This window comes from Rana temporaria, chromosome 9 (genome assembly GCF_905171775.1).
Source record: "Rana temporaria chromosome 9, aRanTem1.1, whole genome shotgun sequence".
NCBI lineage: Eukaryota > Metazoa > Chordata > Amphibia > Anura > Ranidae > Rana > Rana temporaria.
The window spans coordinates 126,479,354-126,493,712 of NC_053497.1; the positions used below are offsets into that span (position 1 = coordinate 126,479,354).

The following is a 14,359-nucleotide window of genomic DNA, read 5'->3' on the forward strand; positions in this document are numbered from 1 at the left end:
GAAAGCAGCAGTCTCTCTGCAAAGGTCCATCATACTCCCCTGCTGAATCGCATGTATAGCTCTGCAATCAGCAAAGTTCATACTCTCTGCTTATTGGCCAGCTCTAGCTTTCACTCAACAGGGGGTAAGTCAAACCTCTGGGAGATCAAGGGCATTTTCTGCAGCATGCTGGCAGAGGACAGACTTTTCTACCCAAGCTGTGGCTGCTTTCTAAAGAAAACCAACTATGAGACTTTGCACAACTTTTGTTTTTATGCACCTGGAGTGTATTTGGCTGATTTAAAAGAGAAGTATGGGATTTTTTTTAATCATACTTACCTAGGTGGATGTAGCATCGGACCGAAGTTCCCCCAGCCGCCTCTTTACTGAGAACTGAGCCACCGAACATCGCTGATGGCTCGGTTCGCACAGATCCCCGAGCAGAGAGCTGCTGCCTGTTAATCAGCAGCTCTCCTGCTCTGCTCCTCCGCACTCACTGGAGCACAGTGCTGTGGAGGGGCGGGATCGGTCGTCTTAGGCTCCAAGTGGATCGCTGAGACTGCCATCAGTCCAGGCACCCGGCGGATCCAGACTTCCGAAGTCGGGATGACGTGGTGTCTGGACTAATCTTGATGACATCAGCAGATTTCAGACCGCTCTCCGCTGAAAACCGGTCACAGGACTGCAAAACTAATTGCACTCCTGTGACCCATTAGAGAAGCCAAGCTGAATGGGTTCAGGCTGGACTTTTAATCCAACAGTTCAGATGGGATTTAATATAAACTCACTAGAGTTTCAGCATAAATGAGGAATTCTTGAATAAATTTGTTGAATTGACAGTTGTAAACTATCTTATCTGTCATCTCACTATTAGCATAACACATAACATTTCTTCTAACTGAAGACTCTCCAATTTGTTACCTACCTCTGCATCGAAGATCTGTCTGTAGACTTTACCGCTGGGCACCACATGCACTTCTCCAACAAGAGCCATTTCTCCAGGTATTAGACGCACACCAGAAATTTGTTAACCTACACCAGCTGTAAAATCACAAGATATATTTACTTTTTATATAACTGGGGCAGGATGATCACTGTGTAATAAATGGGGGGGGGGGGGGGGGGGGGTTACTATACAGGGAGATCAGGTGTGGGGGTGGTAAGGAAAGGATGATCACTGTGTAATAAAGAGAGAGGGTGACCTGTCTATACAGGGAGATCAGGTGTGTGCGTGCGGGGGGGGGGGGGGGGGGGCAGGGTAGTAAGGACAGGATAATCACTGTGTAATAAAGGGGCCTATACAGGGAGATCAGGTGCGGGGTGGTAAGGACAAGGGCCGGATTCAGATAGAGATACGACGGCGTATCTCCTGATACGCAGTCGTATCTCTGAGTTCCGTCCATCGTATCTATGCGCCTGATTCATAGAATCAGGTTCCGCATAGATCTCCCTAAGATCCGACAGGTGTAAGTGACTTACACCGTCGGATCTTAGGCTGCAATTCCAGGCCGGCCTCTAGGTGGCGTTTCCTTTTTTTGTATGGGAGGAATATGCAAATGAGGAGTTCTGCCGATTCAGAAACGAACGACCGCCCGGCGTTTTATTTTTTTACGCCGTTTGCGTTCGGCTTTTTCCGGCGGATAGTTACCCCTGCTATATGCAGCGTATCCTATGTTAAGTATGGCCGTCGTTCCCGGGTCGAATTTTGAATTTTTTACGTTGTTTGCTTAAGTCGGTCGCGAATACGGATGAACGTAATTTACGTTCATGTCGAAATCAATGACGATCCGCTAATCTATCTGAATCTAGCCCAAGATGATCACTGTGTAGTAAAATTGGGTGGGGCGGTCTTCTATACAGGGGGATCTGGTGCAGGGGGTGTTTGGTGAGGACAGTATAATAACTGTGAAATAAAGGGGGGGGGGGCTTCTATACAGGGAGATTAGGTGCCGGGGGGGGGGGGTTACTGTGTAGTAAAATTGGGGGGGGGGGGGCTTCTATGCAGGGGGATCTGGTGCGGGGGGGGTTTGGTAAGGACAGGATAATCACTGTGAAATAAAGGGGGGGGGGCTTCTATACAGGGAGATCAGGTGCCGGGGGGGGGGGGGGGGGGTGGTAAGGCCAGGATGATCACTGTGTAGTAAAATGGGGGGCTTCTATACAGAGAGATCAGGTGCGGGGGGGGGGGGGGTTGTTAAGGACAGAATAGTCACTGTGTAATAAAGGGGGGGGGGCCTACCATACAGGGAGATAAGGTGCAGGGGGGGTGGTGGTAAGGGCAGGACGATCACTATGTGATAAAGGGGGGGGCTTTTATACAGGGAGATCAGGTGGGGGGGGGTAAGGACAGGATGATCACTGTGTAGTAAAATGGGGGGGGGGGCTTCTATACAGGGAGATCAGGTGGGGGGGGGTAAGGACAGGATGATCACTATGTAATAAAGGGGGGGGGCTTCTATACAGGAAGATCAGGTGGGGGGGGGGGGGTAAGGACAGGATGATCACTATGTAATAAAGGGGGGGGGGCTTCTATACAGGGAGATCAGGTGGGGGGGGGGGGTAAGGACAGGATGATCACTATGTAATAAAGGGGGGGGGGGCTTCTATACAGGGAGATCAGGTGCGGCGGAACAGGATGATAACTGTGACAACCATAAAGGAAACCTTACTCTCCCCCTACTAAGTCCAGGTCTTCTGTACACTACAATATATACATAGTATACTATAGTGTGTGTGTGTTATATGAGTGTCCTGGCCCCTGCCATGTCTCACCCGAGTCCTGGCCGCACATTCTCCAGCCTGGCACAGGATGGTCTCCCGGGTGCTGTTGACTCCTATGCGTCCTCTTCGGCTTCCTCCGTTTCCAGGCAACCAGACACATCTCGCGAGCGTTCCCGTATTCCATGGTAGAAAACGTGAGAGCAGCAATGACTGTAGATCCCTCATGTGAGCAGCAGAGGGCGCGCCTCGCACATGCATATTGATGTTGTGGCATTGTGTAGCGCGCGCTCCCGCCGCTGCTGAGTGGACTCGGAGCGTAGTGACCATTTCTTTACTTTATAGAAGTTCATGTTGAGGGTGGAGGGAGGTGTGCACCCCAGGAGTGGAGCAGTGCTGGTCTAGAGAGCCTGTCCTGACACCTGAATCCACATTAGGGGTCGGAGTTGTCATGTTTCCTTGAATAATGTCTGGACCCAGAAGCTTGTGAAATCAGTGGGCCAGTGTGCGAGATAAAAAGAGGGCCCTAGGCAGGAAAAAAAAGTGAAATTAATTGATACAGGTGAGTTCAATTACAAATTACAGGAGCATCACAAATTTCTACTTCCTGTTTTTTTGTGGAGAATAGTGTGGTGGAATTCGCACATATGTGAACCATCAAATGCGATTCCAGAACGATTTACGTTCATGTCTATGGAGACTAAATTCGCAACGCAACGCTCTAAACTCGCACAAGACCCTTTTTTTCATTGCATCGCATTTGGAGAGGAGTCGCAACGCATAGGTGTGAACGACCCTCATTGAAAACAATTACTTTTTGGATGACATGCAAATCTAGTTTTTGTTTAACGCATCGCATTTGGTATCAACTCGCACAAGTGTGAACCGACACTCAGGACAGCCACCATAAGAGACCCCGGCTCCTCCCTTCCACAGGAAACACTGTGCCAGCCATCTTTAAAATTCCAGCTTCTCCTGCCAGCCCTTCAGTTATTAGTGTTTCCTCTGGTGGAAGACACTGCAAGGGACCGTGGTCGGATAGCCAGGGAGGCTTAAGGCAGCCAGTGGTCCTGTAAGGGAGGCGGGGGTCTCCTGGACCAGGAGCGGTGGCTTACCTGACTGCAACCATCTGAAATGCCACCCTATCTTCTCCTGAGTGCGGGCAGACAATTTGGGGGCCCACTGGCAGGTACACAGTAGTACGGCCGCAACTGAACGGGGGTGGGCACTTCCCCTAGATCCGTGGCTTCCGGCCGCAGGCGCTGAAAGCAGGCCATGCAGAGGCTGGAACTAACAAAGTCGCTGTACAGACAGCAGCAAGCTCCTAGGTTCCCCCAATGCGGGCATGCCGGAAGCGGAACCAGCCCAGACTGGCCACAGTGATGTCAGCTCCAGCCATTAGAAAGGTCAGGGAATTCCCCCTTACCTTTACCTCTCCCCACTGCATGGCTCCTAGCATGGGGGGGTTCCCTCTGGTTGCTCAGAGGAGGGGGAGGCTCAGGGCCATGGGAAGACCCTAGGTGTGTTCCCTGCTGATGTTCTTGAGACTGGCGGAGGGGGTCAGCATCCCAGCGGTTGTTAACGGTACCCTCTATGTGATTATGTATTTTAGGGTAAAGCCACTGAGAAATCTAAGTCCTACCATAGCTCTAAGAGGAAATGTCCCTCCTGAAGGCCTACTTCAGGGGACAGTTGGTCTAACGTATTATTTAAAGAATGTATAGATGCGCTAGTTAGAGAATGAGCCTCAGAGCAGGAGTGCAAATTGGCAGCCTCAGTGAAGGAACTTTCCTCTACCATTCAAACATTTAAAAAGCTTTTTAAAGGGTTGCAGGTGCCGCAATCCTTATCGGGCCCTTCGTCGGTCACAGCTCCTCTGCCAGCACAGCAGGATGCAAACTTCAGCACTACCGGTCATCCCTGCCAGAGAGGAAGGGACCCCTGGAGTCTCCAGGGAGGAGACAGGGGAGCAACTGGACAGTGCAGCCTCAGACTCCAAGCAAAGTCAGAGAGGGAAGGACTGGACGGGGAGCCCAGTAGGCCTTTGAGGTACAAACTCTCCCTAGAGGAGGTAGAAGACCTAGGAGTGATCCACACCACTCTGGGAATACAGGTAGATAAAAAAACTTTTGACGCTCCATGATCTGATGTCTCAGGGCATGGGCAAACAGAAAAGAAAATGTTTCCCTGTCCATGACGTCTTGGTGGAGGCAGTCAAAAAATAGTTGCTGGATCCAGAAAGGAAACCTTTCTTCTCTAGGGCACTAAAGAGAAGGTTTCCTTTTTCGGAAGATTCTGTGTTTGTATGGAATAAGAATCCAAAGGTGGACGCAGCTTTTTCCCAAGTGTCCGGACCCACCGACTTGACCTTTGAGGACATGGGGGCCCTCTCAGACGTTATGGATAAAAGGATGGATTTCCTGTTGAAAAAATCTTGGGAATCATCCGTGGGAAATCTGAAGCCAGCAATGGTGGTGATGTAGAGGCCCGTAACCTGGAAAATTGGCTTTCCTAGATACAGGCGCACGTGGAGGCTGGAACCTCGAAGGAGACGTTATTATCCTCCTTCCACATGCTGCTTATGATTCGGCAAGGGGACAATGCCTTCAAAGTCAAGTTATGTCAAATTATGAAAAAAAAAAAAAAGTCAAGTTATGTGGCATCCAGCTGATGGGACCTACTCTTCGGTCCTGGTCTAGAAGCTGTATTAGACTACACCGCAGATAAGAAGACATCGCTGGTTAAATGCAAACCTCCCCAGCCCTGACAAAAAAGGGGGTTTCATATTCGCCCTCCTGAACAGCCCTGCAAAGCCCAAGGACAGTCCGGCCAAGGTGGGGGGAAGATTGTGGGCCTTCCTCCCACAGTGGGAAGTGTTCTCCTCCAGCTAATTTATTCTGGGGATTGTAAGGAGGGGATACCGCATAGAGTTCTTACGATCTTCCCCACGTAGACTGGCCACGGAACTCACTAGGTGTGCGGAAAAGTCTGAGGCTCTTTTGGAGTTGTTGAGAGAGTTGGAAAGCCAAAATGTAGTATGCTGGGTCCCAGCGAATGAAATGGGGCAGGGGTTTTAAACCCACGTGTTTGTGCTGGGGAGGCACTCAGGGAAATACAAGCTTATTGTAAACCTAAAACCCCTGAACCAGTCGTGGTCTACCAAAGGTTCCGTATGGACTCTTTTTTTGGTCAGAGCACTACAGCCCCCAAACAGTTAGATGGCTTCTATAGGCATCTCTGAGGTCTATCTGGATATCCTGATCGCATAAAGGTTTCAGAAGTCCCTGCGTCTGGTGATAAGGGCTGAGGAAGAAGCAATCCACTTACAGTTTCAGGCTCTTCCATTTGGCTTATCCTCTTCGCCCCCCAAATTTTTACGAAGGTCATGGCAGAGGCCATGGCCTTTCTACATCTCAGAGGCATATCAATAATTGCCCACCTGGACGATTTACTCTTTTTGCCTTCTGTGGAATAGCTAACACGTAATCTGGAATTCACAAAACACTTTCTGAGGGGCCTAGGGTGGCTGTTAAACCTCAAAGTCCCATATTATGCCCTCTCAGTGCATTACATACCTGCAGTATCTGTTGGACTCTAGACAACAGAGAAAATTTCTGCCACAGAAAAAAGTGCAGAAATAAGACAACGCAATGTGATTGCTGCAGGACAACCAGCCGGTCTCAATAAGGAGGGTAATGTTGTTGCTGGTGCTGTTAACATTGGCTATTCCAGCAGTACAGTGAGCGGGACTCCATTTTCGTCCCCTACAGACCTTAATTTTGAAAGTGTGGGACCACAATCAGTCATCGTTGGATGCCCTAGTAAATGTACCACCACAGGTAAAGAGGTCGGTCTGGTGGTGAAGAGCGACGGGAAACTTGTCACAGGGCCAGCTGTGGGTCATTCTGGTTACCAAAGTGGTGACCATGGACGCAAGTGGCAGAGGATGGGGGGTACACTTGGGACCCCTGGTAACTCGAGGCTCCTGGAAGAAAGAGGAACTCCAAAGGTCGTCGAACTGGAAAGAGTTGATGGCGGTATCCTTGGCACTCAAGGCCTTTCAGAGCGAACTACAGGGCCACCAAAATAAACTAAGGTTGGACAACTCCTTGGTAGTGGCATACTTCAACAAGCAGGGCAGAACCCTGTTATCCCTGGCATTAGAAGTTCTGGGTTGGGCCGAACGCTCTGTCCCCCTCTAAAAGGAGAGAAATACATAGTTGCAGACTTTCTTAGCAGGACAACTCTGAAGAAGAGCAACTGGGTTCTGAACCAGGAGGTCTTTAGGCTGATAACTAGGAGATAGGGGGCCCCGAGCATGGACCTTTTCGCCTTGAGGGAGAACGCAAAAAAACTGCTGTTCTTCTCTCTGGTCAGGTCAGAAGGCGCCCGAGCGGTGGATGCTTTAATACAAAGTTGGCATTTTCCCCACTGCTATGCCTTCCCTCCGCCAGCCCTGCTGCCGGCAGTCCTAAGAAAATTTCAAACAAAAAGTACAAATCTGATTCTACTGGCTCCACAGACCCTGGTTCTCGGTGCTGACACAGCTAGTGACAGAGCCCCCCTTGATGCTGCCAGACCAGGAGTATCTTCTCTCTTTGTCTGCAGGTAGAGCGGTGGAACCTTGCGGCCTGGTTACTGAGGAGCGGCTATTAAGAGCTAAAGGCTTCTCGGCCAGGTTAGTCTCCACTCTGCTTGATAGCAGGAAAAAGGACACATGCCTGATTTTCCAAAAAAAGGCACGTGCTTCTCTGGTGTGCGGAAAGTTCCTTCGAGGTGAACAGCCCCATTGCAGTGTTAAAATTCCTGCAGTGTGGACCAGCAGATAAGGGGTTAGCCCTAAGCACGCTCTCGGCCCTAAGTGCCTTTTTGGAAAAAACACCTGCCACCAACCATTGGGTGGTGAGATTCTTTAAGGCACTGGGTAGGCAAAGACCGGTTCAGGGGACACCTTTCCCGAAGTGGGACCTGCCCTTAGTTTTGCAGGTCCTGGTGGAGGGGCCCTTTGAACCCCTAAAGGAATGCTCTTTAACCACTTCCCGCCCGGCCTATGGCCGATTTACGTCCGGGAAGTGGTTATGAAATCCTGACAGGACGTTCTAGAACGTCCTGCAGGATTTCATGCCGCGCGCGCCCGTGGGGGCGCGCATCGTGGCGATCGGTGATGCGGGGTGTCAGTCTGACACCCTGCATCTCCGATCTCGGTAAAGAGCCTCCGGCGGAGACTCTTTACCACGTGATCAGCCGTGTCCAACCACGGCTGATCACGATGTAAACAGGAAGAGCCGTCGATGGCTCTTCCTCACTCGCGTCTGACAGACGCGAGTAGAGGATAGCCGATCGGCGGCTCTCCTGACAGGGGGGGTTAGCGCTGATTGCTTATCAGCGCAGCCCCCCCTCGGATCGCCACACTGGACCACCAGGGATGCCCACCCTGGAGCACCAGGGTGGGCAAAAAAAATAAAAAATGACAGAAAAAAAAAAAAAAAAAAAGTCTAAAAAATAAATAAAAAAAAAGCATAAAGAAAAAAAAAAAGATGCCAGTCAGTGCCCACAAATGGGCACTGACTGGCAACCTGGCAAAAATCAGTGCTGCCACCCCAGTGTCCATCAGCGCCACCCCAGTGTCCATCAGCGCCACCCCAGTGTCCATCAGTGCCACCCCAGTGTCCATCAGTGCCACCCCACAGTGCCCATCCATGCCCAGTGCCCACCTATCAGTGCCCATCTGTGCCACCCATAAGTATCCATCAGTGCCGCCCATGAGTGCCCATCTGTGCCACCTATGAGTGCCCAGTGCCGCCCATGAGTGCCCATCAGTGCCGCCTATGTGTGCCCATCAGTGCCGCCTATGTGTGCCCATCAGTGCCGCCTATGTGTGCCTATCAGTGCCGCCTATGTGTGCCCATCAGTGCCGCCTATGTGTGCCCATCAGTGTCGCATACCAGCGCCGCCAATCAGTGCCACCTCATCTGTGCCCGTCAGTACTACCTCATCGATGTCCATCAGTGCCATCTCATCGGTGCCCATTAGTGCCGCCATATCAGTGCCCGTAATTGAAAGAGAAAACTTATTTACAAAAAAATTAACAGAAAAAAATAAAAACGTAATTTTTTTTCCAAATTTTCAGCCTTTTTTTAGTTGTTGCGCAAAAAAAAAAAATCGCAGAGGTGATCGAATACCACCAAAAGAAAGCTCTATTTGTGGGAAAAAAAGGACGCCAATTTTGTTTGGGTACAGTGTAGCATGACCGCGCAATTGCCATTCAAAGTGCGACAGTGCTGAAAGCTGAAAATTGGCTTGGGCGGGAAGCTGCGTAAGTACCTGGTATGGAAGTGGTTAAAAAAAGACTTACTTTTGAAAACTTATTTTTTTGGTGGCGATAACCATCAATTAGACCTCCTCCTTTTTTTTTTTTTTTTTTTTTTTCGGGTCAGTTAATCTTTTTTTTTTTTAAACCAGAAAATTCAAGTTTATTGAGATGTAAAAGAGGTATGCAAACATAAAAAGCAATAGATTAACATCGACCAAGATTAGATAAGGGTTTTGCATTTGTACATTGTAACATTCAGGCCGTCCGACCGGCTCATACCGGATTTCGCATACATGGGCACATCATTACAAAACAAAGAAAAAAGAAAACTAAGGAGAAGAGACGGAAACTGAGATGGGAAACCAAGGGAAATTAGTACAGTCTTTTCTGAGTTATGCCTATATAACAACGTAACATCCTCCCCCCCCCCACTCCCCGAATACATTGCCCTCCCCCCAAAATCATCACACACTGCCCACAAATGCCATCTTGTATTAACTCAGACCATGCAAGTTTCCCCGTCTTCCAGCCACCTATCCCATACACTGGAAAATTTCTGTGGTCGCCCCCTATGGACATAGATCATCCTTCTATATGGAAGAGTGGTATTCACCTCCCTTTTCCAGTCCCCTAATGTTGGGGCTCTGGTATGCATCCAGGCCTTGGCCACCACCTTCCTAGCCAGAAATAGTGTTTCATATATAAAGATAGCCTGATACTTGTCTACCTCAACATCTGGCAGTAATCCCAGGAGGCACGACTTTGGTTCCATGCCCACCGGGGATCCCATGTTATCGTGGAGGAATTGCGTTACCTGTAACCAGTAGGCCTGCACGTCTGGGCAGTGCCACAGCAGATGATAAAGTAGTTGCAGCACACATGGGGCACATGGGGTTTCTTGTGGGTTGGAACTTTGCCAGTCTCAGGGGTGTAAGATATGCGCAGTGAATTATATACAATTGTGTTAATCTATCCAAGAGTTTGGGGGACGGTGTCTTAACTCCCTCTAAAATCTCTCAGTGTCGTCTATATGTCCTATGTCCTGTTCCCATTTTACCTTAGCTGCCTGAGATACCCTACCTATCCTGCGGAGCCGGATAATATAGATTAGACGTGAGTTTGGGTGAGTCTACTCCGAAAATGATCAGTTAATCTTTAAGACGGATCAGGCCTTTTTACCAAAGGTGGCTTCAAAGTTCCACAGAAGCCAAGAAATCGTTTTGCTCCAATCCCTCAGGTGAAAGGGAGGTCAAGTTTCACACGTTGATATGTGAAGGAAACAAAACAGGTCAGGAAGACAGATTCTTGTGCCTCCAGACACACAATAGCTAGGTACATACATAAAATGAGACGGTGGTATTTGTCTCATCGGATTCATACAACCATCGCCGCCCGGAGGGGCCATCTATGCTGAGATGCAGGTCTGCTGTGACCACCACGCCCTTTAGACTTGCTGTTAATACTAACAGTGGAGTCCACACCTTTCGGTAAGAGTATCCATTTACTTTCCTTTCCAGTTGATGTTTTGTGATGATCCCTCCAGGCAACTGTATACCTCACGTCATTACATCTACCTGTCACTCCTTTGTTGGACTGTGAATTTATTTATGCACTGGTGTGTCTCAACTATTCACCTAGCATTAAGAGCTTTCCAGGACTTTATTTATATACATCTTTGTATATTCATCATTTGTGTTTACCATTCGTGATCACAATTTATTAGCACTGCACTTTTGTTTCACTACTGTTTTTAGGAATTTGTCTGAGTACTATTGGCTTCTCTTCCAGTTGCTTAGGAACTAGCAGTAGGAAATTTAAAGACAGAACCTGAAAGGATCACTTAGACACATGTCACGGAGGGTGACCTTTCTTAGAAAGCCAGGCGTGAGCAGCTTCTGGAGTGTTGAAGAAGTGGATCCTGCTTCCATCAATCACTCAAGATGAGCTGGATAAGCCATAGAGCACACAAACACAGATTCCCTCATCTTCCTCTTGACCTCAGTAAAGGTAATTGGGTAAAAAAGTAATTCTACAGAAAAATCAAAGAATATTGATATTGCCACATTTTCAAAGCGTATTTAGCCTTTTTGCCTCGCTTTTTGCAGGATAAAGTCTCGGTCCTTACAATTAAGCATTCTTGCAAGTAGGGGCCTTGAAGCAGCACCAGGCAATGGAGGCTGTGCAAGCACCCTATGAGCCCTTTCAACCACAAATGCAGTGGAGAAATTAACATGAGGAAATATGTTTTTGAGCCAGGTTTCAACAAAGTCTCCTGGGTTCTGACCCACTGCTTTTTCAGGAAGGCCCACAATTCTAATATTGTTTCACCGCAGGTGGTTTTCAAAGTGCATCCAATTATGGGAGGCCAACAAGGAGAGGCAGAAATTCCCATGCCACTGTGAGGGGGCCAGCAGAGTATGTGACACAGTCAAAGGTGGATGTGGTCCATTCTCAGGCAGGGCACAATTTTTTCTGTTTAGCAATGTTGCCCGTGCTATCCAGCCACAACATGCAAAGTAGGTGGTGGACTGGCTTACTAAACCATCCTCATCCTCCTCCTTTTCTATCACCCAGGCAGAGACTGGTGCATAGTCTATCGCAGCTGCCAGGGTGGCTTATTCTGCCTCCTTTTCCACAGCTACTCTTGTCATATCCCCAGCATCATGCATGGAGGAGTCAGCTGAGTTATTTGAACACAGCGTCAGCCACTTGCACCTTGACGATGCACAGGCAATACTTGATTCTGATGTTGGTTCTGAGGTTGAGGAAGTTAGGAACATGAGCCTACAGAGAATGGAGAACACTGATAAACAACAAATTAGCGGTCATGTTCACCCAGCCACAGCATATTGCCAAGTTTGCACCAGTCATGATGATGATGAGGTCACTGACGTGACATGGGTGCCAAATAGAGCAGAGGAGGAAAGTGAAGGTGAGGCACAACCCCAACAAGGCAGGATGCCCTCCAGAGACAGCCATCATGGAAGAGTAGAGAGCAGCCATCCTATTCCATCAGATTGTGGAGCTGTTATCTCTGTCCGCTTCCCACAGCTCAGCTGCTTGGGCCTTTTTAAACACGTGCAGCTGACCACACTGTTGCAATTTGCAAACTTTGACTCAAGCAGATCACCAGCCATTTGGGTACCACATGCTTGACAAGGCATTTACCTCCCACCACTCAGCCCATTGGCAAGAGAACTGGTGACCCCCATGTGTTTTCTAACTTTAACCACTTCAATACAGGGCATTTTCACCGACAATTGCGCGGTCATGCAACACTGTACCCAATTTTTTTACCCACAAATAGAGCTTTCTTTTGGTGGTATTTGATCACCTCTGCGGTTCTTGTTTTTTGCAAAAAAAAACACAATATTTTTTACTTTTTGCTATAAGAAATATCCCAATAAGAAAAAATAAAAACAAAATACTCAGTTTAGGCCGATATGTATTCTTCTACATATTTTTGGTAAAAAAAAAAAAAAAAACGCAATAAGCGTATATTGATTGGTTTGCACAAAAGTTATAGCATCTACAAAATAGAGGATAGATTTATGGCATTTTTTTTACTAGTAATGGCGGCAATCTGATTTATCATGACCGTGACATTACGGCAGACATATCGGACACTTTTGAATGAATGAATGAATGAAAAACTTATATAGCGCGGCACATGCGAACTGAATCGCCTCTGGGCGCTTGATGTTTCGTGTCTCATGACATCAAAAGAGCAGAGTTTTAATCTGTCTTCTGAAAGTCAGGTGGTTTTCCTCCAACCAAACGCTGGTTGGTAAAGCGTTGCATAGTCTCGGACCTTGAAAAGCAAACCTTCTTTCTCCTTTGGACTTGTACTTAGTTTTTGGTACCTTGACCAGATTTTGGTCAGTGGATCGCAGAACGCGATTAGAATTGTGAGGTTCTATCTTGTCGCAAAGATATTGCGGCGCCTTCCCATGGATGCACTTATGTGTCAGGCAGAGTGCTTTAAATACAATTCTGTCTTTTACTGGCAACCAGTGAAGGGTTCTCAGCGAAGGTGAGATTGATTCCCAGGGTTTTTTCCCAGTCACCAGTCTGGCGGCCGTATTCTGTACGACTTGCAGACGAGCGATTTGGTACTTTGGGAGCCCGAGGTAAAGGGCATTTGCATAGTCCAGTCTGGAATTCACGATTGTTCCCACCACGACTGCTACGTCTTCTTTGGGGATAAATGGAATAAGTCTGCGTAGTAGGCGCAACAAATGGTGCGATCCGCTGACTACTGACCCTATTTGTGCGTCCATTGTCATGAAGGTGTCAAAAATGACTCCTAGACTTTTGACTTTGGAGCTAGGGGTGATGATTTGGCCCAGAATGGGCGGCGGTATCCAGGTTGTTGCCAGTTGACTCTTTCGGCTGGCGTGAAACATAAGAAGTTCTGTTTTGGAACTGTTGAGTTTAAGATAACTCTTAGTCATCCAGTTTTCTATCGAAGAGAGACATTTCTCTAAACTGAGATGATGATCCTTTTTGTTGCAAATGCGAAAATACAGTTGCGTATCGTCTGCATAAGAGTGATAAAGTAGTTCTTGGCTACTGATAATATCAAAGAGAGGGCGAAGATAGATGTTGAACAGTACCGGTGACAGGGGGGATCCTTGGGGGACTCCACCTGGCACCGTGCGTTTTTCCGACGTGAAAGATCCCAGTTTCACTGTTTGTGATCGGTTTTCAAGAAAGGAGGAAAACCATGGTAAATCACCTTCTGCGATTCTGGCTACCTCGGCCAGTCGCACCAGTAACATTTTGTGGTCTACTGTGTCAAAGGCTGCGCTTAGGTCCAGCAGAACCAGGAGACAGGATTCTCCCTCGTCTGCGGCCTCGAGGGCATCGTCCCATATTTTGAGTAAGGCCGTTTCTGTCCCGTGTCCGGGACGGAAACCTGAAATGGATCGAGTAGATTGTGGGTATCCAGATGCTGTTGCAGCTGTTGTACCACTATTTTCTCCATTATCTTGGAGAGAATATTTAGGCCTGTTATGGGGCGGCGGTGAGTTGGGTCCTTGGGATCCAAGTTAGGTTTTTTCAAGATGGGCTGGATTGTGCCCTCTTTCAGCAGGGATGGTACTATGCCTTCCTTAAATGACTGATTTATAAGCTGTGTGATGGAAGGCGCCAGAATGTCGGCGCATTCCTTCAGCAGCTTGGTGGGAATGATGTCATTGGGTGCTGTGCTGTTCCGCAACGCACCAATGATATTTTTGGTGGTATCGATGGAGATGGGTTCCAGAGTGAACTTAGTTGATTGTAGAAGGTTTCTGTTGGTGTTTTGTAGTTGATTGAAGAGGGGGCTGAGGGGGGTATTATTTTGCA

The 14,359-nt window shown here is 48.2% G+C and overlaps 1 protein-coding gene across 1 annotated transcript in view; it reads right to left on the reverse strand.

Annotated features, from left to right (window-relative positions):
- CCDC180 (coiled-coil domain containing 180) overlaps positions 1-2,843 on the reverse strand; it is a 111,388-nt gene extending 108,545 nt beyond the window's left edge. The window contains exons 1-2 of the mRNA XM_040324450.1: positions 2,752-2,843; positions 905-1,020 (exon numbers count right to left, since the gene is read on the reverse strand). Coding sequence (XP_040180384.1) covers positions 905-973 — 69 coding nt within the window. The 5' untranslated portion in view covers positions 974-1,020; positions 2,752-2,843. The remainder of the gene's footprint in view (positions 1-904; positions 1,021-2,751) is intronic.
- Between the last annotated feature and the right edge of the window lie 11,516 nt (positions 2,844-14,359).